At 43.0% G+C, this 27270-nt stretch overlaps 3 protein-coding genes across 4 annotated transcripts in view; 2 read left to right on the plus strand and 1 right to left on the minus strand.

The window, feature by feature from the left end:
• Positions 1–15120, plus strand: part of cabp2a (calcium binding protein 2a) — a 79360-nt gene extending 64240 nt beyond the window's left edge. For both annotated transcript variants that reach the window (XM_052508788.1, XM_052508789.1), the window contains exons 4-7: positions 5860–5994; positions 6241–6350; positions 6531–6678; positions 11965–15120. In XM_052508788.1, coding sequence (XP_052364748.1) covers positions 5860–5994; positions 6241–6350; positions 6531–6678; positions 11965–11990 — 419 coding nt within the window. In that variant the 3' untranslated portion in view covers positions 11991–15120. The remainder of the gene's footprint in view (positions 1–5859; positions 5995–6240; positions 6351–6530; positions 6679–11964) is intronic.
• Positions 15121–16973: 1853 nt separating this feature from the next.
• On the plus strand, positions 16974–20693 carry LOC127924228 (uncharacterized). Its single transcript, XM_052508770.1, has 8 exons — positions 16974–17106; positions 18301–18411; positions 18466–18750; positions 18919–18975; positions 19311–19538; positions 20052–20105; positions 20274–20327; positions 20499–20693. Exons 1-8 carry the CDS (start codon positions 17047–17049, stop codon positions 20691–20693), a joined length of 1044 nt encoding a protein of 347 aa, XP_052364730.1. The 5' UTR covers positions 16974–17046.
• Positions 20694–20703: 10 nt separating this feature from the next.
• Positions 20704–24468, minus strand: LOC118373862 (up-regulator of cell proliferation-like). Its single transcript, XM_035760127.2, has one exon. The coding sequence runs from the start codon at positions 24041–24043 to the stop codon at positions 21509–21511; it is 2535 nt and encodes an 844-aa protein (XP_035616020.2). The 5' UTR covers positions 24044–24468; the 3' UTR covers positions 20704–21508.
• Positions 24469–27270: the final 2802 nt, after the last annotated feature.

Here is a 27270-nt window from a genome sequence, read left to right on the forward strand (position 1 = left end):
CTGTTTCTCTCAGTCAACACCATCATCCTCCCACTCCCTGTTTCTCTCAGTCAACACCGTCATCCTCACTCTGTCCCTGTTTCTCTCAGTCAACACCATCATCCTCCCTCCGTCCCTGTTTCTCTCAGTCAACACCGTCATCCTCCCTCCGTCCCTGTTTCTCTCAGTCAACACCATCATCCTCACTCTGTCCCTGTTTCTCTCAGTCAACACCATCATCCTCCCACTCCCTGTTTCTCTCAGTCAACACCGTCATCCTCAATCTGTCCCTGTTTCTCTCAGTCAACACTGTCATCCTCCCACTCCCTGTTTCTCTCAGTCAACACCATCATCCTCCCTCTGTCCCTGTTTCTCTCAGTCAACACCGTCATCCTCCCACTCCCTTTTTCTCTCAGTCAACACTGTCATCCTCCCACTCCCTGTTTCTCTCAGTCAACACTGTCATCCTCCCACTCCCTGTTTCTCTCAGTCAACACCATCATCCTCCCACTCCCTGTTTCTCTCAGTCAACACCGTCATCCTCCCACTCCCTGTTTCTCTCAGTCAACACCATCATCCTCCCTCTGTCCCTGTTTCTCTCAGTCAACACATCATCCTCCCCTGTCCCTGTTTCTCTCAGTCAACACCATCATCCTCCCACTCCCTGTTTCTCTCAGTCAACACCGTCATCCTCCCACTCCCTGTTTCTCTCAGTCAACACTGTCATCCTCCCACTCCCTGTTTCTCTCAGTCAACACCATCATCCTCCCTCTGTCCCTGTTTCTCTCAGTCAACACTGTCATCCTCCCACTCCCTGTTTCTCTCAGTCAACACTGTCATCCTCCCACTCCCTGTTTCTCTCAGTCAACACCGTCATCCTCCCACTCCCTGTTTCTCTCAGTCAACACCATCATCCTCCCTCTGTCCCTGTTTCTCTCAGTCAACACCGTCATCCTCCCTCTGTCCCTGTTTCTCTCAGTCAACACAGTCATCCTCCCTCTGTCCCTGTTTCTCTCAGTCAACACCACCATCCTCCCCCTGTCCCTGTTTCAGTCAACACCGTCATCCTCACTCTGTCCCTGTTTCTCTCAGTCAACACAGTCATCCTCCCTCCGTCCCTGTTTCTCTCAGTCAACACCGTCATCCTCCCTCTCTGTCCCTGTTTCTCTCAGTCAACACCATCATCCTCCCTCTGTCCCTGTTTCTCTCAGTCAACACCGTCATCCTCCCTCCGTCCCTGTTTCTCTCAGTCAACACCGTCATCCTCCCTCTGTCCCTGTTTCTCTCAGTCAACACCGTCATCCTCCCTCCGTCCCTGTTTCTCTCAGTCAACACCGTCATCCTCCCTCCGTCCCTGTTTCTCTCAGTCAACACCGTCATCCTCCTCTGTCCCTGTTTCTCTCAGTCAACACCGTCATCCTCCCTCTGTCCCGGTTTCTATCAGTCAACACCATCATCCTCCCTCTCCTTCCCTGTTTCTCTCAGTCAACACCATCATCCTCCCTCTGTCCCTCTGTCCCTGTTTCTCTCAGTCAACACCGTCATCCTCCCCTGTCCCTGTTTCTCTCAGTCAACACCATCATCTCCCCTGTCCCTGTTTCTCTCAGTCAACACCATCATCTTCCCTCTGTCCCTGTTTCTCTCAGTCAACACGGTCATCTTCCCTTTCCTTCCCTGTTTCTCTCAGTCAACACCGTCATCCTCCCCTGTCCCTGTTTCTCTCAGTCAACACCGTCATCCTACCTCTGTCCCTGTTTCTCTCAGTCAACACAGTCATCCTCCCTCTGTCCCTGTTTCTCTCAGTCAACACCGTCATCCTCCCTCCGTCCCTGTTTCTCTCAGTCAACACCATCATCCTCCCTCCGTCCCTGTTTCTCTCAGTCAACACCATCATCCTCCCTCCGTCCCTGTTTCTCTCAGTCAACACCGTCATCCTCCCTCCGTCCCTGTTTCTCTCAGTCAACACCATCATCCTCCCTCCGTCCCTGTTTCTCTCAGTCAACACCATCATCCTCACTCTGTCCCTGTTTCTCTCAGTCAACACCATCATCCTCCCTCTGTCCCTGTTTCTCTCAGTCAACACCGTCATCCTCCCTCTGTCCCTGTTTCTCTCAGTCAACACCGTCATCCTCCCTCTGTCCCTGTTTCTCTCAGTCAACACCGTCATCCTCCCTCTGTCCCTGTTTCTCTCAGTCAACACAGTCATCCTCCCCTCCCTGTTTCTCTCAGTCAACACCATCATCCCTGTCCCTGTTTCTCTCAGTCAACACCATCATCTTCCCTCTGTCCCTGTTTCTCTCAGTCAACACGGTCATCCTTCCCTCCTTCCCTGTTTTCTCTCAGTCAACACCGTCATCCTCCCCTGTCCCTGTTTCTCTCAGTCAACACCATCATCCTACCTCTGTCCCTGTTTCTCTCAGTCAACACCGTCATCCTCCCTCTGTCCCTGTTTCTCTCAGTCTGTCCCTGTTTCATCATCCTCCCTCTGTCCCAGTCAACACCGTCATCCTCCCCTCCGTCCCTGTTTCTCTCAGTCAACACCGTCATCCTCCCTTCTTCCCTGTTTCTCTCAGTCAACACCATCATCCTCCCTCTGTCCCTGTTTCTCTCAGTCAACACAGTCATCCTCCCCTGTCCCTGTTTCTCTCAGTCAACACCATCCTCCCCTGTCCCTGTTTCTCTCAGTCAACACCATCATCCTCCCTCTGTCCCTGTTTCTCTCAGTCAACACGGTCATCCTCCCTTTGTCCCTGTTTCTCTCAGTCAACACCGTCATCCTCCCCTGTCCCTGTTTCTCTCAGTCAACACCGTCATCCTACCGCTGTCCCTGTTTCTCTCAGTCAACACCGTCATCCTCCCTCCGTCCCTGTTTCTCTCAGTCAACACCGTCATCCTCCCTCTGTCCCTGTTTCTCTCAGTCAACACCGTCATCCTCCCTCTGTCCCTGTTTCTCTCAGTCAACACCGTCATCCTCCCTCCTGTCCCTGTTTCTCTCAGTCAACACCGTCATCCTCCCTCTGTCCCTGTTTCTCTCAGTCAACACCGTCATCCTCCCTCTGTCCCTGTTTCTCTCAGTCAACACCGTCATCCTCCCTCCGTCCCTGTTTCTCTCAGTCAACACGTCATCATCCTCCCCAGTCAACACTGTCATCCTCCCTCTGTCCCTGTTTCTCTCAGTCAACACCGTCATCCTCTCTGTCCCTGTTTCTCTCAGTCAACAACATCATCCTCCCCTGTCCCTGTTTCTCTCAGTCAACACCATCATCCTCCCTCTGTCCCTGTTTCTCTCAGTCAACACTGTCATCCTCCCTCTCCCTGTTTCTCTCAGTCAACACTGTCATCCTCCCACTCCCTGTTTCTCTCAGTCAACACCGTCATCCTCCCTGTCCCTGTTTCTCTCAGTCAACACCATCATCCTCCCTCTGTCCCTGTTTCTCTCAGTCAACACCGTCATCCTCCCTCTGTCCCTGTTTCTCTCAGTCAACACAGTCATCCTCCCTCTGTCCCTGTTTCTCTCAGTCAACACCGTCATCCTCCCTCTGTCCCTGTTTCTCTCAGTCAACACCGTCATCCTCCCTCTGTCCCTGTTTCTCTCAGTCAACACCGTCATCCTCCCTCTGTCCCTGTTTCTCTCAGTCAACACCATCATCCTCCCTCTGTCCCTGTTTCTCTCAGTCAACACCATCATCCTCCTCTGTCCCTGTTTCTCTCAGTCAACACCATCATCCTCACTCTGTCCCTGTTTCTCTCAGTCAACACCGTCATCCTCCCTCCGTCCCTGTTTCTCTCAGTCAACACCGTCATCCTCACTCTGTCCCTGTTTCTCTCAGTCAACACAGTCATCCTCCCTCTGTCCCTGTTTCTCTCAGTCAACACCATCATCCTCCCTCTGTCCCTGTTTCACTCAGTCAACACCATCATCCTCCCTCTGTCCCTGTTTCTCTCAGTCAACACCGTCATCCTCCCTCCGTCCCTGTTTCTCTCAGTCAACACCGTCATCCTCCTTCTCCTTCCCTGTTTCTCTCAGTCAACACCATCATCCTCCCTCTGTCCCTCTGTCCCTGTTTCTCTCAGTCAACACAGTCATCCTCCCCTGTCCCTGTTTCTCTCAGTCAACACCATCATCTCCCCTGTCCCCGTTTTTCTCAGTCAACACCATCATCTTCCCTCTGTCCCTGTTTCTCTCAGTCAACACCGTCATCCTCCCCTGTCCCTGTTTCTCTCAGTCAACACCGTCATCCTCCCGCTGTCCCTGTTTCTCTCAGTCAACACCGTCATCCTCCCCTGTCCCTGTTTCTCTCAGTCAACACCGTCATCCTACCGCTGTCCCTGTTTCTCTCAGTCAACACCGTCATCCTCCCCTGTCCCTGTTTCTCTCAGTCAACACCGTCATCATCCTCTGTCCCTTCTCTGTCCCTGTTTCTCTCCAGTCAACACCGTCATCCTCCCTCTGTCCCTGTTTCTCTCAGTCAACACCGTCATCCTCCCTCTGTCCCTGTTTCTCTCAGTCAACACGTCATCCTCCCTCTGTCCCTGTTTCTCTCAGTCAACACCATCATCCTCCTCTGTCCCTGTTTCTCTCAGTCAACACCATCATCCTCCCTCTGTCCCTGTTTCCCAGTGTCATCCTTCTGTCCCTGTTTCTCTCAGTCAACACCATCATCCTCCCTCTGTCCCTGTTTCTCTCAGTCAACACCGTCATCCTCCTCTGTCCCTGTTTCTCTCAGTCAACACCATCATCCTCCTCTCAGTCCCTGTTTCTCTCAGTCAACACCGTCATCCTCCCTCTCAGTCCCTGTTTCTCCCTGTTTCAGTCAACACCACCATCCTCCCTCTGTCCCTGTTTCTCTCAGTCACCACCACCATCCTCCTGTCCCTGTTTCTCTCAGTCATCCTCCCTGTCCCTGTTTCTCTCAGTCAACACCATCATCCTCCCCTGTCCCTGTTTCTCCAGTCAACACCACCATCCTCCCCTGTCCCTGTTTCTCTCAGTCAACACCACCATCCTCCCTCTCACCCTGTTTCAATCAGTCACCACCACCATCCTCCCTCTCACCCTGTTTCAATCAGTCACCACCACCATCCTCCCCTGTCCCTGTTTCTCAGTCACCACCACCATCCTCCCCTGTCCCTGTTTCTCTCCAGTCAACACCACCACCATCCTCCCTCTCACCCTGTTTCAATCAGTCACACCACCATCCCTCCCCTGTCCCTGTTTCTCTCAGTCAACACCGTCATCCTCACTCTGTCCCTGTTTCTCTCAGTCAACACAGTCATCCTCCCACTCCCTGTTTCTCTCAGTCAACACCGTCATCCTCCCTCCGTCCCTGTTTCAATCAGTCAACACCACCATCCTCCCTCTCACCCTGTTTCAATCAGTCAACACAGTCATCCTCCCCCTGTCCCTGTTTCAATCAGTCACCACCACCATCCTCCCTCTCACCCTGTTTCTCTCTTCATCTTCCTGTCTTTTCCATACATACTCACATTTTCAACATATTGTATTTACTCCCAGACAAACACCAATAAATCACAGTGTTCTGGCTCTACTGTGTTGTCGTCCCTCAAACTTAAAGATACTTTAATGTGGCTGCAGGATATTTTACACCGCTCATACAGGAGTAATAGAGATCTTGTTCCCAATTGTATAAAACAAAATGTATCAGGGGGGCTGCAGCACCCTCATCCCTCCTACTTCCTGCAGCTATGGGTGTGGCTTGTCGTCAAAGAGTCTAAAATTAATATAAGAAACAATGTCTATTTTTTTCATTTCTATTCAACAACCCACCGCTCTCCTCCCATTCCCCCATCCACCTCTCCTCACCCTTATCTACCCCTCACCCCTCTCTCCTCTCCCCCATCCCCCTCCTCCCTGTGCAGAGCTGAAGGAGGCGTTCGGGGAGTTTGATAAGGATAAAGATGGCTACATCAGCTGTAAGGAACTGGGAGAGTGCATGAGGACTATGGGGTACATGCCCACTGAGATGGAGCTCATCGAACTCAGCCAGAACATCTGTGAGTCACACACACACACACACACATGCACGCACGCACACACACACAAGCACGCACACACACACACGGATGTAAAGACATACATGCACACATTGTGAGTGTGCACGCACGCAGCACACACACACACATTAACCAGAGGAAGCAAGGGCATACCCTCTGTGTATAGTATTTGAAGCTCTTCAGCTCGCTCTTCAGCTCTTCATCACCCCTGTGACCATTTCTGTAATGACTCTTGTTTCCATCTAGGTGGCGGCAGAGTGGACTTTGAGGACTTTGTGGAGCTGATGGGTCCTAAAATGTTGGCAGAGACAGCAGACATGATTGGAGTGAAGGAGCTCAGGGATGCTTTCAAAGAAGTACGAAGAGACAATATTAATCTTATTATATCTGTTAACACAAATGAAATGACAAGTTATTTTCTCTTAACCTGCTCTTTCTATCCATTTAATCTCTCCTCTCCCCCTCCCTTTCTACCACTCTCTCTCCCTCACCTCACTTTACTTCCTCCTGTCCTCCTCCTCCGTCTTCTTCTCCAGTTTGACTCTAACGGGGACGGTCAGATAAGCCTGGCTGAACTGAAGGAGGCCATGAAAAAGCTGGTGGGGGAGCAGCTCAACCAACCAGAGATCGACGAGATCCTCCGAGATGTCGACCTCAATGGGGACGGCCTGCTCGACTTCGAGGGTAAGGGGAGAGGGTGGGATGAGGGGGAGAAGGTGAGCGGAGAGTGGGACAGTTTGGTGGACTATGAGGGGAATGGGAGAGAGGGGGAGTAGGAGGGGGAGAGAGGAGAAAGAGGGAAGAGAAAAGGAGACGATTTGGTGAACTTGAAAGGGGAGAGAGGGTGAGTGAGGAGGGGAGAAAGGGGGAGGAAAGGGTGTGGAGAGGAGTAGAAAGAAACTAATAGAGAAAGAAGGAGAGAGAGGGGAGAAGGGGAGAACTAATGGATCAGAGAGGAAATGTGACATTGAGATATGATGAAGGTTGCTCTCCACTACAACACTATGTTCACTCTGTTTCACCATACTAAACTCACAATGTTGTGACAACAATGCTCACCATGTTGCCACTATACTAATACTCACCATATTGTCACTATACTATTACTCACCGTGTTGCCACTATACTAATACTCACCGTGTTGTCACTATACTAATACTCACCATGTTGTCACTATACTAATACTCACCATGTTGTCACTATACTAATACTCACCATGTTGTCACTATACTAATACTCACCGTGTTGTCACTATACTAATACTCACCATGTTGCCACTATACTAATACTCACCATTTTGTCACTATACTAATACTCTCCATGTTGTCACTATGCTAATACTCAGTGTTGTCACTATACTAATACTCACTGTGTTGTCACGATACTAATACTCACTGTGTTGTCACTATACTAATACTCTCCATGTTGTCACTATACTAATACTCACTGTGTTGTCACTATACTAATACTCACTGTGTTGTCACTATACTACTACTCACCATGTTGTCACTATACTAATACTCACCATGTTGTCATTATACTAATACTCACCATGTTGTCACTATACTAATACTCACTGTGTTTTCACTATACTAATACTCACCGTGTTGTCACTATACTAATACTCACTGTGGTGTCACTATACTAATACTCACTGTGTTGTCACTATACTACCGTGTTGTCATACTCACTAATACGTGTTGTCACTATACTAATACTCACTGTGTTGTCACTAATACTCACCGTGTTGTCACTATACTAATACTCACTGTGTTGTCACTATACTAATACTCTAATCCATGTTGTCACTATACTAATACTCAGTGTTGTCACAATACTAATACTAATACTGTGTTGTCACGATACTAATACTCACTGTGTTGTCACTATGCTAATACTCACAGTGTTGTCACTATACTAATACTCACCGTGTTGTCACTATACTAATACTCACAGTGTTGTCACTATACTAATACTCTCCGTGTTGTCACTATACTAATACTCACAGTGTTGTCACTATACTAATACTCACAGTGTTGTCACTATACTAATACTCTCCGTGTTGTCACTATACTAATACTCTCCATGTTGTCACTATACTAATACACAGTGTTGTCACTATACTAATACTCATAATGTTGTCACTATACTAATACTCTCCATGTTGTCACTATACTAATACTCACCATGTTGCCACTATACTAATACTCATCATATTGTCACTATACTATTACTCACCATGTTGCCACTATACTAATACTCACCGTGTTGTCACTATACTAATACTCTCTGTGTTGTCACTACAACAATACTCACCATGTTGTCACTATACTAATACTCACCGTGTTGTCACTATACTAATACTCACTATGTTGTCACTATACTAATACTCACCATGTTGTCACTATACTAATACTCACCGTGTTGTCACTATACTAATACTCACCATGTTGCCACTATACTAATACTCACTATACTAATATTGTTGTCACTATACTAATACTCACTGTCCATGTTGTCACTATGCTAATACTCACCAGTGTTGTCACTATACTAATACTCACATGTTGTCACTATCACTCAATACTAATACTCACTGTTGTCACTATACTAATACCATGTTGTCACTACTATACTAATACTCACTGTGTTGTCACTATACTAATACTCTCCATGTTGTCACTACTATACTCACAGTGTTGTCACTCACTGTGTTGTCACACTAATACTACTAATACTACTCACCTGTGTTGTCACTATACTACTACTCACATGTTGTCACTATACTAATACTCACCATGTTGTCACTATACTAATACTCACCATGTTGTCACTATACTAATACTCACTGTGTTGTCACTATACTAATACTCACCGTGTTGTCACTATACTAATACTCACTGTGGTGTCACTATACTAATACTCTCCATGTTGTCACTATACTAATACTCACCGTGTTGTCACTATACTAATACTCACTGTGTTGTCACTATACTACTACTCACAGTGTTGTCACTATACTAATACTCTCCATGTTGTCACTATGCTAATACTCAGTGTTGTCACAATACTAATACCCACTGTGTTGTCACGATACTAATACTCACTGTGTTGTCACTATGCTAATACTCACAGTGTTGTCACTATACTAATACTCACCGTGTTGTCACTATACTAATACTCACAGTGTTGTCACTATACTAATACTCTCCGTGTTGTCACTATACTAATACTCACAGTGTTGTCACTATACTAATACTCACAGTGTTGTCACTATACTAATACTCTCCGTGTTGTCACTATACTAATACTCTCCATGTTGTCACTATACTAATACACAGTGTTGTCACTATACTAATACTCATAATGTTGTCACTATACTAATACTCTCCATGTTGTCACTATACTAATACTCACCATGTTGCCACTATACTAATACTCATCATATTGTCACTATACTATTACTCACCATGTTGCCACTATACTAATACTCACCGTGATGTCACTATACTAATACTCTCTGTGTTGTCACTACAACAATACTCACCATGTTGTCACTATACTAATACTCACCGTGTTGTCACTATACTAATACTCACTATGTTGTCACTATACTAATACTCACCATGTTGTCACTATACTATTACTCACCATGTTGTCACTATACTAATACTCACCATGTTGTCATTATACTAATACTCACCATGTTGTCACTATACTAATACTCACTGTGTTGTCACTATGCTAATACTCACTGTGTTGTCACTATACCAATACTGTCCATGTTGTCACTATACTACTACTCAGTGTTGTCACTATACTAATACTCACTGTGTTTTCACTATACTAATACTCACCGTGTTGTCACTATACTAATACTCACTGTGGTGTCACTATACTAATACTCTCCATGTTGTCACTATACTAATACTCACCGTGTTGTCACTATACTAATACTCACTGTGTTGTCACTATACTACTACTCACAGTGTTGTCACTATACTAATACTCTCCATGTTGTCACTATGCTAATACTCAGTGTTGTCACAATACTAATACCCACTGTGTTGTCACGATACTAATACTCACTGTGTTGTCACTATACTAATACGCTCCATGTTGTCACTATACTAATACTCACTGTGTTGTCACTATACTAATACTCACAGTGTTGTCACTATGCTAATACTCACAGTGTTGTCACTATACTAATACTCACTGTGTTGTCACTATACTAATACTCACTGTGTTGTCACTATACTACTACTCACAGTGTTGTCACTATACTAATACTCTCCATGTTGTCACTATGCTAATACTCAGTGTTGTCACTATACTAATACTCACTGTGTTGTCACGATACTAATACTCACTGTGTTGTCACTATACTAATACTCACTGTGTTGTCACTATACTAATACTCACTGTGTTGTCACTATACTAATACTCACAGTGTTGTCACTATACTAATACTCACAGTGTTGTCACTAATACTAGTGTTGTCACTCACTAATAAAACAGTGTTGTCACTATATCATGTTGTCACTATTACTCACCATGTTGTCACTATACTCACTGTGTTGTCACTATACTAATACTCACAGTGTTGTCACTATACTAATACTCTCCATGTTGTCACTATACTAATACTCAGTGTTGTCACTATACTAATACTCACTGTGTTGTCACTATACTAATACTCACTGTGTTGTCACTATACTAATACTCACCATGTTGTCACTATACTAATACTCTCCATGTTGTCACTATACTAATACTCACCAGTGTTGTCACTAATACTCTAATCCATGTTGTCACTATACTGTTGTCAATACTATAATACTACTAATACTGTGTTGTCACTATACTAATACTCACTGTGTTGTCACTATACTAATACTCTCCATGTTGTCACTATACTAATACTCACAGTGTTGTCACTATACTAATACTGTCCGTGTTGTCACTATACTAATACTCTCCATGTTGTCACTATACTAATAAACAGTGTTGTCACTATACTAATACTCACAGTGTTGTCACTATACTAATACTCTCCGTGTTGTCACTATACTAATACTCTCCATGTTGTCACTATACTAATACACAGTGTTGTCACTATACTAATACTCACTGTGTTATCACTATACTAATACTCTCCGTGTTGTCACTATACTAATACTCACCGTGTTGTCACTATACTAATACTCACCGTGTTGTCACTATACTAATACTCACCGTGTTGTCACTATACTAATACTCCCAGTGTTGTCACTATACTAATACTCACTGTGTTGTCACTATACTAATACTCACCGTGTTGTCACTATACTAATACTCCCAGTGTTGTCACTATACCAATACTCACTGTGTTGTCACTATACTAATACTCACCGTGTTGTCACTATACTAATACTCACTGTGTTGTCACTATACTAATACTCACCGTGTTGTCACTATACTAATACTCACCTGTGTTGTCACTATACTAATACTCACTGTGTTGTCACTATACTAATACTCACTGTGTTGTCACTATACTAATACTCACCGTGTTGTCACTATACTAATACTCACCGTGTTGTCACTATACTAATACTCACCATGTTGTCACTATACTAATACTCACTGTGTTGTCACTATACTAATACTCACCGTGTTGTCACTATACTAATACTCACCATGTTGTCACTATACTAATACTCACCATGTTGTCACTATACTAATACTCACCGTGTTGTCACTATACTAATACTCACCGTGTTGTCACTATACTAATACTCTCCATGTTGTCACTATACTAATACTCACCGTGTTGTCACTATACTAATACTCTCCATGTTGTCACTATACTAATACTCTCCATGTTGTCACTATACTAATACTCTCCATGTTGTCACTATACTAATACTCACCATGTTGTCAACACACTAATAAAAATGTAGCTCATAGTTTGTGTTCTTTCCACAGAGTTTGTCAGGATGATGTCCCGCTGACTCTCCTGGCCAGAAGACCGTGATGACATGACTTTAAGAGACTAGTAAACAACACAACCTCCTCTGTTAGATGTTATGGACCAGTCCTCAGTATGTTGTTGTACATGTAATTACAGTATTATTGATGTTCAAATATTTCATGTTGTTTTTAGGGTATTTGTTCTTACTTTTTTTCATTGCTATATCAACAATCCCTCCTAATACTGTATGTTTTTGTTGTATAACTGTAACACTGTAATGATAATAATAATAATATTTGTAAAGTGCTTTTCATGTATTATGTTCAGTGCTACACTACGTTATCAGCTAGTATTGCTTTTGTATAGTTTCAGCCAGTAATTTTAAAAGTAGTGCTCACGAGCAAAAATGGGTCCCCTTAAATGTGTATTACAGCATCCATTTTGTATGATATGTTACGTCCTACAAAATATCCACATATATATATATATATACACACAGTTGAAGTCAGAAGTTTACATACACTTAGGTTGGAGTCATTAAAACTCATTTTTCAACCACTCCACAAATTTCTTGTTAATGAATTTTGGCACATTCCTCCTGACAGAACTGGTGTAACTGAGTCAGGTTTGTAGGCCTCCTTGCTCGCCACGCTTTTTCAGTTCTGCCCACAATTTTCCTATAGGATTGAGGTCAGGGATTTGTGATGGCCAATCGAATACCTTGACTTTGTTGTCCTTAAACCATTTTGCCACAACTTTGGATGTATGCTTGGGGTCATTGTCCATTTGGAAGACCCATTTGCGACCAAGCTTTAACTTCCTGGCTGATGTCTTGAGATGTTGCTTTAATATATCCACATATTTTTATTCCTCATGACGCTATCTATTTTGTGAAGTGCACCAGTCCCTCCTGCAGCAAAGCACCCCCACAACATGATACTGCCACCCCCGTGCTTCATGGTTGGGATGGTGTTCTTGACTTGCAAGTCTCCCCATTTTCCCTCCAAACATAACGATGGTGATCATGGCCAAACAGTTCTATTTTTGTTTCATCAGACCAGAGGACATTTCTCCAAAAAGTATGATCTTTGTCCCCATGTGCAGTTGCAAACCATAGTCTGGCTTTTTTATGGCGGTTTTGGAGCAGTGGTTTCTTCCTTGTTGAGCAGCCATTCAGGTTATGTTGATATAGGACTCGTTTCACTGTGGATATAGATACTTTTGTACCTGTTTCCTCCAGCATCTTCACAAGGTCCTTTTGCTGTTGTTCTGGGATTGATTTGCACTTTTACGTTCATCTCTAGGAGACAGAACGCATCTCCTTCCTTAGTGGTTTAACGGCTGCGTGGTCCTATGGTGTTTATACTTGCTTTCTATTGTTTGTACAGAGGAACGTGGCACCGTCAGGCGTTTGGGAATTGCTCCCAAGGATGAACCAGACTTGTGGAGGTCTACAATTATTTTTCTGAGGTCTTGGGCGATTTTTTTATTTTCCCATGATGTGAAGCAAAGGCACTGATTTTGAAGGTAGGCCTTGAAATACATCCACAGGTTCACCTCCAATTGACTCAAATTATGTCAATTAGCCTATCAGAAGCTTCTAAAGCCATTATATATTTTTCTGTACTTTTCCTAGCTGGTTAAAGGCAGTCAACTTAGTGTATGTAAACTTCTGACCCACTGGAATTGTGATACAGTGAATTATAAGTGAAATAACCTGTCTGTAAACAATTGTTGGAAAAATGACTTGTCTCATGCACAAAGTAGATGTCCTAACCGACTTGCCAAAACTATAGTTTTTAAAACCAGTTATGCATTAGGGGGCGCTATTAAAATTTTTGGATGAAAAACGTTCCCGTTTTAAACAAGATATTTTGTCATGAAAAATGCTCGACTATGCATATAATTGCCAGCTTTGGAAAGAAAACACTCTGACGTTTCCAAAACTGCAAAGATATTGTCTGTGAGTGCCACAGAACTGATGCTACAGGCGAAAACAAGATGAAATTTCAGACAGGAAGTGGCCCAGGTTTTGAAAGCGCTGTGTTTCAATTACTCCTTATATGGCTGTGAACGGGCCACGAATGAGCTTAGACTTTCCGTCGTTTTCCCGAAGGTGTCTGCAGCATTGTGACGTATTTGTAGGCATATCATTGGAAGGTTGACCATAAGACAGTACATTTACCAGGTGGTCGCTTGGTGTCCTCCGTCGCAATTATTGCGTAATCTCCAGCTGCAAAACTTTTCAGTTCGCTCTTGAGGAGAAACCCAATTGCCATGAATGATTTATCATCGAATAGATATGTGAAAAACACCTTGAGGATTGATTCTAAACAACGTTTGTAATGTTTCTGTCGATATTATGGAGTTAATTTGGAAAAAAGTTTGGCGTTGTAATGACTGAATTTTCTGGGTTTTTTCTTAGCCAAACGTGATGAACAAAACTGAGCGTTTTCTCCTACACAAATAATATTTTTGGGAAAAAATGAACATTTGCTATCTAACTGAGAGTCTCCTCATTGAAAACATCCGAAGTTCTTCAAAGGTAAATGATTTTATTTGTCCTTCTGTAGCTCAGTTGGTAGAGCATGGCGCTTGTAACGCCAGGGTAGTGGGTTCGATTCCCGGGACCACCCATACGTAGAATGTATGCACACATGACTTGGATAAAAGCGTCTGCTAAATGGCATATATTATTTATTATTATTATTATTATTTGAATGCTTTTCTTGTTTTTGTGAAAATGTAGCCTGTTGAATGCTAGGCTTAATGCTATGCTAGCTATCAATACTCTTACACAAATGCTTGTGTAGCTATGGTTGAAAAGCATATTTTAAAAATCTGAGTTGACAGTGTTGTTAACAAAAGGCTAAGCTTGTGAGTGAATATATTTCTTTCATTTCATTTGCGATTTTCATGAATAGTTAACGTTGCGTTATGGTAATGAGCTTGAGGCTATAATTACGCTCCCGGATACGGGATTGGAGTCGCAAGAAATTTGTGGAGTGATTGAAAAACGAGTTTTAATAACAACAACCTAAGTGTATGTAAACTTCCGACTTCAACTGTATATATATATGTATGTGTATATATATATATATGTACATATATGTGTACATGTATAAATATATATATATATACACACACACACACACACACACACACATATATATATATATATGTGTGTGTATATACATATATATATATGTGTGTGTGTGTGTATATGTGTGTGTGTGTATGATATATGTATACACCATATATACATATATACACATGACTGTGTGCTTTATAATTCTGGGGTGCATATATTATTCTTATATATATACACACACACACACATATATATATACACACACACACACACACACATACAAATTGGGGGTGCTCCTCTTAAGGACCGGCCCCTTTTAAAAAAAAATGTTGCCTAAAATTTCATACCAAAATCTAACTGCCTGTAGCTCAGGCCATGAAGCAAGGATATGCATATTCTTGGTATCATTTGAAAGGAAACACTGAAGTTTGTGGAAATTTGAAAGGAATCTAGGAGAATAAAACACATTAGATCTGGTAAAAGATAATACATAGAAAAAAATAACATTTTTTTGTAATTTTCACCGTCATCTTTGAAATGCAAGAGAAAGGCCATAATGTATTATTCCAGCACAGCTGCAATTTAGATTTTGGCCACTAGATGGCCAGTGTATGTGCAAAGTTTCAGACTGATCCATTGCATTTCTGTTCAAAATTTTGTATCAAGACTGCCCAAATGTGCCTGATTTGTTTATTAGTAACTTTTCATGTTCAAAACTGTGCACTCTCCTCAAACAATAGCATGGTATTCCTTCACTGTATTAGCTACTGTAAATTGGACAGTGCAGTTAGATTAACAAGAATTTAAGCTTTCTGCCAATATTAGATATGTCTGTCCTGGGAAATGTTCTTGTTACTTACAACCTCATGCTAATCACATTAGCCTACGTTAGCTCAACCATTCCGCAGGGGACCCACCAATCCTGAAGTAGATCCCGGACTGCATCTTTAACAAATGCTGATTTATTGACAAATGGTACATTCTTTTCAGATTATTGATCAGATACTAAGAACAGTGCAACTGTCTGATTATATAATCGTGATGTAATTCATTAGAATTACAATAAATGTTCATTCAAGTAGTTTCATACATTTGATTATTTATGTATTTAATTTCCTAAAAGGGAATTAATTAAAAATAACTTTGTGTCAATAACATTTTTTGTTAAACAATAAATGTTGAACTATACATCCTTGTTAGTTTGATGTTTGGGAGAGGAATCATAGAATGTTACATGCATTTTCCTACAGTAAAATAATGCTGCAATTTCTTTATTAAATCAGAGGTAAACACATTCTTTACATTTTACAAAACTGACAAAAATAAACAAAATAATAATGAACTTGTTACATAATCTTTTAGCACGCAGCTACAGTAGCAATACATCTCAGTTGTATCAGACGAAGACCAGGACTATAAAAGCCTTTTCCGAGGTGCAGTATGTATGCATCCGTTTCAGAGGCTTGTTGTCATGGTAATCTAAACATAATAACATCTCCATAGGTATAAAACTCTAACGGACCATTGACAATAACATGATGTACATTGTACATGACGTTGGGATCCCTTTCAGCCCATCATTGGGCTGGTCTTTCAAAGACTAAATGAATGACATACAATATCAAACTGAATAAAATCAAAGACAATACTCAATATCAACCAAATAAAATGACCTTTACTTCATTTTTACAGAGTTACACTTCTATCTAGCACTGATATACTTGTTGTAATTACAATGGACATTATCTACATTCACTTCTAATCAAGATGGTTCTAAAAACAATTGTGAATATATTTCTCTAACATTGTGATTGAAGACTATACTCAAGTCCAAGTCAACTAGTAGTCAACAGTATGAATATAATCTCTACCCGGCACAGACACAAGAGGACTGGCCACACCCCAGAGCCTGGTTCCTCTATAGGTTTCTTCCTAGGTTCCTGCCTTTCTATGGAGTTTGTTCTAGCCACTGTGACTCTACATCTGCATTTCCTGCTGTTTGGGGATGTATGTAGTATACCATATGTATGTATGGTATAACTCCTCCTTCCTTCCTATACTGCAGGTATCTGTCAGTCTACAGTATGTATGGTATAACTCCTCCTTCCTTCCTATACTGCAGGTATCTGTCAGTCTACAGTATGTATGGTATAACTCCACCTTCCTTCCTATACTGCAGGTATCTGTCAGTCTACAGTATGTATGGTATAACTCCTTCCTTCCTATACTGCAGGTATCTGTCAGTCTACAGTATGTATGGTATAACTCCTCCTTCCTTCCTATACTGCAGGTATCTGTCAGTCTACAGTATGTATGGTATAACTCCTCCTTCCTTCCTATACTGCAGGTATCTGTCAGTCTACAGTATGTATGGTATAACTCCTCCTTCCTTCCTATACTGCAGGTATCTGTCAGTCTACAGTATGTATGGTATAACTCCTCCTTCCTTCCTATACTGCAGGTATCTGTCAGTCTACAGTATGTATGGTATAACTCCTCCTTCCTTCCTATACTGCAGGTATCTGTCAGTCTACAGTATGTATGGTATAACTCCTCCTTCCTTCCTATACTGCAGGTATCTGTCAGTCTACAGTATGTATGGTATAACTCCTCCTTCCTTCCTATACTGCAGGTATCTGTCAGTCTACAGTATGTATGGTATAACTCCTCCTTCCTTCCTATACTGCAGGTATCTGTCAGTCTACAGTATGTATGGTATAACTCCTCCTTCCTTCCTATACTGCAGGTATCTGTCAGTCTACAGTATGTATGGTATAACTCCTCCTTCCTTCCTATACTGCAGGTATCTGTCAGTCTACAGTATGTATGGTATAACTCCTCCTTCCTTCCTATACTGCAGGTATCTGTCAGTCTACAGTATGTATGGTATAACTCCTCCTTCCTTCCTATACTGCAGGTATCTGTCAGTCTACAGTATGTATGGTATAACTCCTCCTTCCTTCCTATACTGCAGGTATCTGTCAGTCTACAGTATGTATGGTATAACTCCACCTTCCTTCCTGTACTGCAGGTATCTGTCAGTCTACAGTATGTATGGTATAACTCCTCCTTCCTTCCTATACTGCAGGTATCTGTCAGTCTACAGTATGTATGGTATAACTCCTCCTTCCTTCCTATACTGCAGGTATCTGTCAGTCTACAGTATGTATGGTATAACTCCTCCTTCCTTCCTATACTGCAGGTATCTGTCAGTCTACAGTATGTATGGTATAACTCCTCCTTCCTTCCTATACTGCAGGTATCTGTCAGTCTACAGTATGTATGGTATAACTCCTTCCTTCCTATACTGCAGGTATCTGTCAGTCTACAGTATGTATGGTATAACTCCTCCTTCCTTCCTATACTGCAGGTACCTGTCAGTCTACAGTATGTATGGTATAACTCCTTCCTTCCTATACTGCAGGTATCTGTCAGTCTACAGTATGTATGGTATAACTCCTCCTTCCTTCCTGTACTGCAGGTATCTGTCAGTCTACAGTATGTATGGTATAACTCCTCCTTCCTTCCTATACTGCAGGTACCTGTCAGTCTACAGTATGTATGGTATAACTCCTCCTTCCTTCCTATACTGCAGGTATCTGTCAGTCTACAGTATGTATGGTATAACTCCTCCTTCCTTCCTATACTGCAGGTATCTGTCAGTCTACAGTATGTATGGTATAACTCCTCCTTCCTTCCTATACTGCAGGTATCTGTCAGTCTACAGTATGTATGGTATAACTCCTCCTTCCTTCCTATACTGCAGGTATCTGTCAGTCTACAGTATGTATGGTATAACTCCTCCTTCCTTCCTATACTGCAGGTATCTGTCAGTCTACAGTATGTATGGTATATCTCCTTCCTTCCTATACTGCAGGTATCTGTCAGTCTACAGTATGTATGGTATAACTCCTCCTTCCTTCCTGTACTGCAGGTATCTGTCAGTCTACAGTATGTATGGTATAACTCCACCTTCCTGTACTGCAGGTATCTGTCAGTCTACAGTATGTATGGTATAACTCCTCCTTCCTTCCTGTACTGCAGGTATCTGTCAGTCTACAGTATGTATGGTATTCCTCCTTCCTTCCTATACTGCAGGTATCTGTCAGTCTACAGTATGTATGGTATAACTCCTCCTTCCTTCCTATACTGCAGGTATCTGTCAGTCTACAGTATGTATGGTATAACTCCTCCTTCCTTCCTATACTGCAGGTATCTGTCAGTCTACAGTATGTATGGTATAACTCCTCCTTCCTTCCTATACTGCAGGTATCTGTCAGTCTACAGTATGTATGGTATAACTCCTCCTTCCTTCCTATACTGCAGGTATCTGTCAGTCTACAGTATGTATGGTATAACTCCTCCTTCCTTCCTATACTGCAGGTATCTGTCAGTCTACAGTATGTATGGTATAACTCCTCCTTCCTTCCTATACTGCAGGTATCTGTCAGTCTACAGTATGTATGGTATAACTCCTCCTTCCTTCCTGTACTGCAGGTATCTGTCAGTCTACAGTATGTATGGTATAACTCCTCCTTCCTTCCTATACTGCAGGTATCTGTCAGTCTACAGTATGTATGGTATAACTCCTCCTTCCTTCCTATACTGCAGGTATCTGTCAGTCTACAGTATGTATGGTATAACTCCTCCTTCCTTCCTGTACTGCAGGTATCTGTCAGTCTACAGTATGTATGGTATAACTCCTCCTTCCTTCCTATACTGCAGGTATCTGTCAGTCTACAGTATGTATGGTATAACTCCTCCTTCCTTCCTATACTGCAGGTATCTGTCAGTCTACAGTATGTATGGTATAACTCCTCCTTCCTTCCTATACTGCTGGTATCTGTCAGTCTACAGTATGTATGGTATAACTCCTCCTTCCTTCCTATACTGCAGGTATCTGTCAGTCTACAGTATGTATGGTATAACTCCTCCTTCCTTCCTGTACTGCAGGTATCTGTCAGTCTACAGTATGTATGGTATAACTCCTCCTTCCTTCCTATACTGCAGGTATCTGTCAGTCTACAGTATGTATGGTATAACTCCTTCCTTCCTATACTGCAGGTATCTGTCAGTCTACAGTATGTATGGTATAACTCCACCTTCCTTCCTATACTGCAGGTATCTGTCAGTCTACAGTATGTATGGTATACCTCCTTCCTTCCTATACTGCAGGTACCTGTCAGTCTACAGTATGTATGGTATAACTCCTCCTTCCTTCCTATACTGCAGGTATCTGTCAGTCTACAGTATGTATGGTATAACTCCTTCCTTCCTATACTGCAGGTATCTGTCAGTCTACAGTATGTATGGTATAACTCCTCCTTCCTTCCTATACTGCAGGTATCTGTCAGTCTACAGTATGTATGGTATAACTCCTCCTTCCTTCCTATACTGCAGGTATCTGTCAGTCTACAGTATGTATGGTATAACTCCTCCTTCCTTCCTATACTGCAGGTATCTGTCAGTCTACAGTATGTATGGTATAACTCCTCCTTCCTTCCTGTACTGCAGGTATCTGTCAGTCTACAGTATGTATGGTATAACTCCTCCTTCCTTCCTATACTGCAGGTATCTGTCAGTCTACAGTATGTATGGTATAACTCCTCCTTCCTTCCTATACTGCAGGTATCTGTCAGTCTTATCCACTGAAAGCGTTTTTCCATCCTGACTGTATACACTGAGTATACAAAACATTAAGGATACCTGCTATTTCCATGCCATAGACCAGGGATGGGCCACAAAACTCTCATAAGGGGCCGCAGTTGCTCGAAGGTCTGTATACCCACATCCATACAATAAAATGTATTGCATTTTGACAGCAGAGATACATTTTGTACACTTTTTTTGTCAACTTTGTGCAATTTCACACCTTTTGCCATGGGGTGTAGAGAAAATGTGACAATTTTAAAGCAAGTTTGCTGGAATTCTACACATATTGCAGTAGGTTGGAGAAAAATGGTTGCAGTTTTTAATATAATATCTGAGTTAGACTGACATACAAAATCAATAGGAGACCCCAGCAGGTAATTCAACCATAATAGTTTAGATAGCTGGCCGCTAAACTAACTTAGCAATCTAAAAATGTTTTGCTGACATGGGCTAAATGACTGACTGTCAGTGACTTACATAACAAGAGAAAACCTGCTGATATAAAACCACATTTCTAAATTGCACCTTGTGTATTCTACTATTCTAACTGGTAACTTAGAACACTTAGAACCTGATGGGCAGGGATTCTGCTGTCCTAGTGACAGTAATAAGCTGCTTCCACCATTGGGATGACAGGACAAGTCCTTCAGCACGTTTCATATGCTCATTTGGGGGTTTGGATCTGTTTTACATTCTGCTTTCAGCACCCATTATCCAGGAATAAATGTCCTTCTTGAAGGACCGTTCCAACCATTGTACTTAAAGCATTAACTGGTGTATGCATCTGCAACCAAGCTGTTTCTGACACTGAAAATTCATTTATCCAATTTGACAGACTCCCACAAGCTTTCTGTCCACTTCAGGAAATGTGTCATGTCATCATTACTCTGGCATTTGATTAAGTCTTGCATCAAGCTCTTTTTTAAATCATACACAGCCTCACTGTAACCAGCATTGACTGGAGCCATAGGGGGAGTCCCATGCCAGAGTCCTGGGATGTAGCAGCTGCTTGTGTCTGGATCATACTCCATCACATCAGTGAACTTGGTGATATTCTCCTTCTTCTCCATTCTGGCTGCTGCCTGGGTCATTTCATTCAACTGTTCCAACAACTTCTTCCGTTCTCTCATGTTGTTGTCATGAGCAGACATGTCTGACATGTTTTGGTACACAAAATGACATACTGGCTTCTTCCCCACTTCCTTCATCCTGATAAAAGCATGAACAACAATCTGCAGAATGTCTTTCATCTCTGTGGAGTTTTCCATGGACATGTTGATGATAGTGACATCACTGAGTCCAATCACCAGTGTGGCCAGTTCATTGTCATGTTCATAGTGTTTATCAAGTTCAGCCAACTCTGGTGATTTCAACCCCTCTGTGTCAATCACCATGATGAAGTCACATTTCAGCTCCTCCTTGAGTTCTTTGTTGACTTTAATCAGCAGCATGAAGGCCCCTCTAGTGCATCTTCCACTGCTGACAGCAAACTGGACCCCAAACATGGTGTTGAGGAGAGTGGACTTCCCAGTACCTTGGTCCCCTAAAACTGTAACAACCCGGATCTTGCTGTTAGAGTCCACAAGAGTATGAAGCTGAGTCAGAACAGCTGATATCCATTTCAGAGGGATATTTGATGCATCTCCATCCACAAGCTCAATGGGGAAACCATCCAACAGCATCTGAGCACACAATCCAGGGAGCTTCTCCATCTGTTTCCTTTGAGGACTGTCTTCAGGGAGGGAGCAGGCAGCTTCATATAACTGGCCCAGCTCACGCAGGAAGTGTTCAAGACCCAAGGAACAGTCAGATAATTGCTTATCCAAATCTTTAATGTCGTCTTTTTTCTCAGGAGAATTTTGGCAAAGATCTTTGTACTGGTCCCGCAAAGCAGACAGGTTCTGACGTGACAGATTGTCCAGATTTATCCGCATCCATTTGAGGAAATAGGAACACTCAGCTCCTGAACCTGACAATCCTAAAATGAAGCTTTTCATTGCATCTGACATGTAAAATGTATATTGTTTCTTTCTCAGCTCTTCCTCCCTTTTCTTCAGAGAGCTCCTGTAGTGTTCAATGTCTTGATCCCCTTGTTTTCTCAGTCTATATCTCTCTTTCTCCAACTGGGAAAGCTTTTTCCAGATTTGCCCTTGTAAGGGTAGCTGTTTGTCTTTAAATTTGACTGTGTCTCTGATGTTGCTGGTGATTTCATCTGCCATCTTCCTGGCACTCTGACAGTCATCACCGTCTTCATCAACCAGAATCCCACTGTGACGAGCTATGTCAGTCATGTTTTCCACTGTCAACCGGTCTGGACTATTTTCAATGATGTCACCAACAGATGATTGCAGCGTTTTGACAAATTCTGCATCGTTTTTCTTTTTCTTGACAATCACATTTTGGTCATTGATACTGCAGTTTGTGATAATTTGTTTTAATGTGTCTACTCTGAATGATTTTCTTTGAGAGTTGACGACCAGAAATAACTCTGCTTTTGTGTTTTTGCTTTTCAACAAATTGAGAAATGCCTTTAAATCATCAGTGAAAATGTAAACTGCAGCTGATGTTTGACACAGAAAGGAGAACTGATTTTCAAAGGACCTGATGTCTCCTCTGAGATTGGCCACCACCACAGGCTTAGTGAAGATGTCTATGTTTCTGTTCCCACATGGAAGGTACCAGCTGATTTCAACCAGACCATCTGAGATTCTATGAGTGATGTCACCACATTCCATATCATGATGAACAAATGTATCATGGTACTGCTGAGGGTTACTAAGCAGTTTGTTCAAGATCTGAGACTTGGACACTCTAATCTCACCTAACCTAACAAAGGACACCATGGGAATATCAGAGAGAACTATTCTCTCCTCCACAAAAGCCTTTGTGTCTGTTTGGGTAGAGAGTCTAAACTTCCTCACTATGTCCCTCAAGGCCCACAGCATCAAAGTGATTTGTTCTGTGTCACAGTTGGGCAGCAGAAGAGGAACAGCAAACTGACACATGGACATTTTCTGGACCATCTCCTGCTGCAGGAAACCATCTGAACACAGAAACAGGGCAGTTATCAGGTCCAGTGGATTAATGACATCACTGTTATCAGAGTCACTTTTTAGATTCTCAAAACGGTCTGTACCCGGAAATGAAACTTCTGCATCAGTGGACATACATTTGACACTCCTAGCATTCAGATTTGCCATCATTAACTTCTTCAGGAAGGCCCCTGGAAGTGACTGCATAGTGGTAAGAGGTTCATCTGATGTAGTATCAGCATTTATCTCAAGGACAGAACTTAACGTCAGCTTGTTTTCATAATGATCTTCTAGTCCAGTCTTTGACAACAGCTCCATCAGATAGGATCCTGTAGATAGAAAGGAAGATCAGGAAATATGAAATATTCAGGAAAATCACCATCATATATTTCTCATCAGGGAAGATACTGTACCTTTACATCCCACTCTGACACATCCATTATGATTAGTTCATTTACATTACAGTCCTTTAGATAACTAGTCAGTTTGACACCAGAGATAATACTTAAGTAGGTTACTTCATTACAACATTCGCTTAAAATGAACCTTACAAATAACAGTGTTGGGTGATATGAAAAGCCATAATCAATAAATGATAGAATAATACTCGTAGGAAAGGTTTTCATCTTAAGGTCACAATCTGTGGATACTCTGACTAGAAAGGTTCTAAATGTTTGTAAAACATCACAGCACAATTGAAAAATATATGGCACATGGAAACCAAACGATGGTGGTCTATGGTGATGGGTGGTATGGGCTGAGAGTGTCTGAGGGGTGGGATTAAAGAGCTGAGGTCTATGGTGATGGGTGGGATGGGCTGAGAGTGTCTGAGGGGTGGGATTAAAGAGCTGAGGTCTATGGTGATAGGTGGGATGGGCTGAGAGTGTCTGAGGGGTGGGATTAAAGAGCTGAGGTCTATGGTGATAGGTGGGATGGGCTGAGAGTGTCTGAGGGGTGGGATTAAAGAGCTGAGGTCTATGGTGATGGGTGGGATGGGCTGAGAGTGTCTGAGGGGTGGGATTAAAGAGCTGAGGTCTATGGTGATGGGTGGGATGGGCTGAGAGTGTCTGAGGGGTGGGATTAAAGAGCTGAGGTCTATGGTGATAGGTGGGATGGGCTGAGAGTGTCTGAGGGGTGGGATTAAAGAGCTGAGGTCTATGGTGATAGGTGGGATGGGCTGAGAGTGTCTGAGGGGTGGGATTAAAGAGCTGAGGTCTATGGTGATAGGTGGGATGGGCTGAGAGTGTCTGAGGGGTGGGATTAAAGAGCTGAGGTCTATGGTGATAGGTGGGATGGGCTGAGAGTGTCTGAGGGGTGGGATTAAAGAGCTGAGGTCTATGGTGATAGGTGGGATGGGCTGAGAGTGTCTGAGGGGTGGGATTAAAGAGCTGAGGTCTATGGTGATAGGTGGGATGGGCTGAGAGTGTCTGAGGGGTGGGATTAAAGAGCTGAGGTCTGATGGTGATGATTAAAGGCTGAGGTCTGGTGATAGGTGGGATGGGCTGAGAGTGTCTGAGGGTGGGATTAAAGAGCTGAGGTCTATGGTGATAGGTGGGATGGGCTGAGAGTGTCTGAGGGGTGGGATTAAAGAGCTGAGGTCTATGGTGATAGGTGGGATGGGCTGAGAGTGGCTGAGGGGTGGGATTAAAGAGCTGAGGTCTATGGTGATAGGTGGATGGGCTGAGAGTGTCTGAGGGGTGGGATTAAAGAGCTGAGGTCTATGGTGATAGGTGGGATGGGCTGAGAGTGTCTGAGGGGTGGGATTAAAGAGCTGAGGTCTATGGTGATGGGTGGGATGGGCTGAGAGTGTCTGAGGGGTGGGATTAAAGAGCTGAGGTCTATGGGGATGGGTGGGATGGGCTGAGAGTGTCTGAGGGGTGGGATTAAAGAGCTGAGGTCTATGGTGATAGGTGGGATGGGCTGAGAGTGTCTGAGGGGTGGGATTAAAGAGCTGAGGTCTATGGTGATAGGTGGGATGGGCTGAGAGTGTCTGGATTAAAGAGCTGAGGTCTATGGTGATAGGTGGGATGGGCTGAGAGTGTCTGAGGGGTGGGATTAAAGAGCTGAGGTCTATGGTGATGGGTGGGATGGGCTGAGAGTGGCTGAGGGGTGGGATTAAAGAGCTGAGGTCTATGGTGATAGGTGGGATGGGCTGAGAGTGGCTGAGGGGTGGGATTAAAGAGCTGAGGTCTATGGTGATAGGTGGGATGGGCTGAGAGTGGCTGAGGGGTGGGATTAAAGAGCTGAGGTCTATGGTGATAGGTGGGATGGGCTGAGAGTGGCTGAGGGGTGGGATTAAAGAGCTGAGGTCTATGGTGATAGGTGGGATGGGCTGAGAGTGGCTGAGGGGTGGGATTAAAGAGCTGAGGTCTATGGTGATAGGTGGGATGGGCTGAGAGTGGCTGAGGGGTGGGATTAAAGAGCTGAGGTCTATGGTGATAGGTGGGATGGGCTGAGAGTGGCTGAGGGGTGGGATTAAAGAGCTGAGGTCTATGGTGATAGGTGGGATGGGCTGAGAGTGCCTGAGGGGTGGGATTAAAGAGCTGAGGTCTATGGTGATAGGTGGGATGGGCTGAGAGTGGCTGAGGGGTGGGATTAAAGAACTGAGGTCTATGGTGATAGGTGGGATGGGCTGCGAGTGGCTGAGGGGTGGGATTAAAGAGCTGAGGTCTATGGTGATAGGTGGGATGGGCTGCGAGTGGCTGAGGGGTGGGATTAAAGAACTGAGGTCTATGGTGATAGGTGGGACGGGCTGAGAGTGGCTGAGGGGTGGGATTAAAGAACTGAGGTCTATGGTGATAGGTGGGATGGGCTGAGAGTGGCTGAGGGGTGGGATTAAAGAGCTTGTTGATAATGTATTATTGTGATTGCTGTATATGAAAGTACGAGGTATGTAAATGTATGTATACGTAGCAGAAAAGCTGTAAAAATAAAAAATAAATTTAAAAATGTCCCCCGAAGAGGTGGGTGGTGTAATGGTTTTCTTCTGGTGAAAGAGAGGTGGACCAAAATTCAGCGTGGTTAGTTTTGTACATCTTTAATAAAGATAAAAATACAACAATCTACAAAAACAAGAAACGTGATAAAAACCTAAACAGTCCTATCTGGTGCCACAAAGACAGGAACAATCACCCACAAGACACCTAAAGAATATGGCTGCCTAAATATGGTTCCCAATCAGAGACAACGATAAACACCTGCCTCTGATTGAGAACCACTCTAGGCAACCATAGACTTACCTAGAGTACTACTCTAACCACAATCCCGTAACAACAAACAACCCCAGACAAAACAAACCACATAAATCCCCATGTCACACCCTGGCCTCACCAAAATAATAACGAAAACACAGAATACTAAGGCCAGGGCGTGACAGCTGGTGGTATGTAAAATGTATGTACACTACCAGTCAAAAGTTTTAGAACACCTACTCATTCAAGGTTTTAAAAATTTTTTTTTTTACTATTTTCTACATTGTAGAATAATAGTGAATACATCAAAACTATGAAATAACAAATATGGAATCATGTAGTAAGAGAAAAAGT

Source organism: Oncorhynchus keta, unplaced genomic scaffold (genome assembly GCF_023373465.1).
Source record: "Oncorhynchus keta strain PuntledgeMale-10-30-2019 unplaced genomic scaffold, Oket_V2 Un_contig_3860_pilon_pilon, whole genome shotgun sequence".
Taxonomy (NCBI): domain Eukaryota; kingdom Metazoa; phylum Chordata; class Actinopteri; order Salmoniformes; family Salmonidae; genus Oncorhynchus; species Oncorhynchus keta.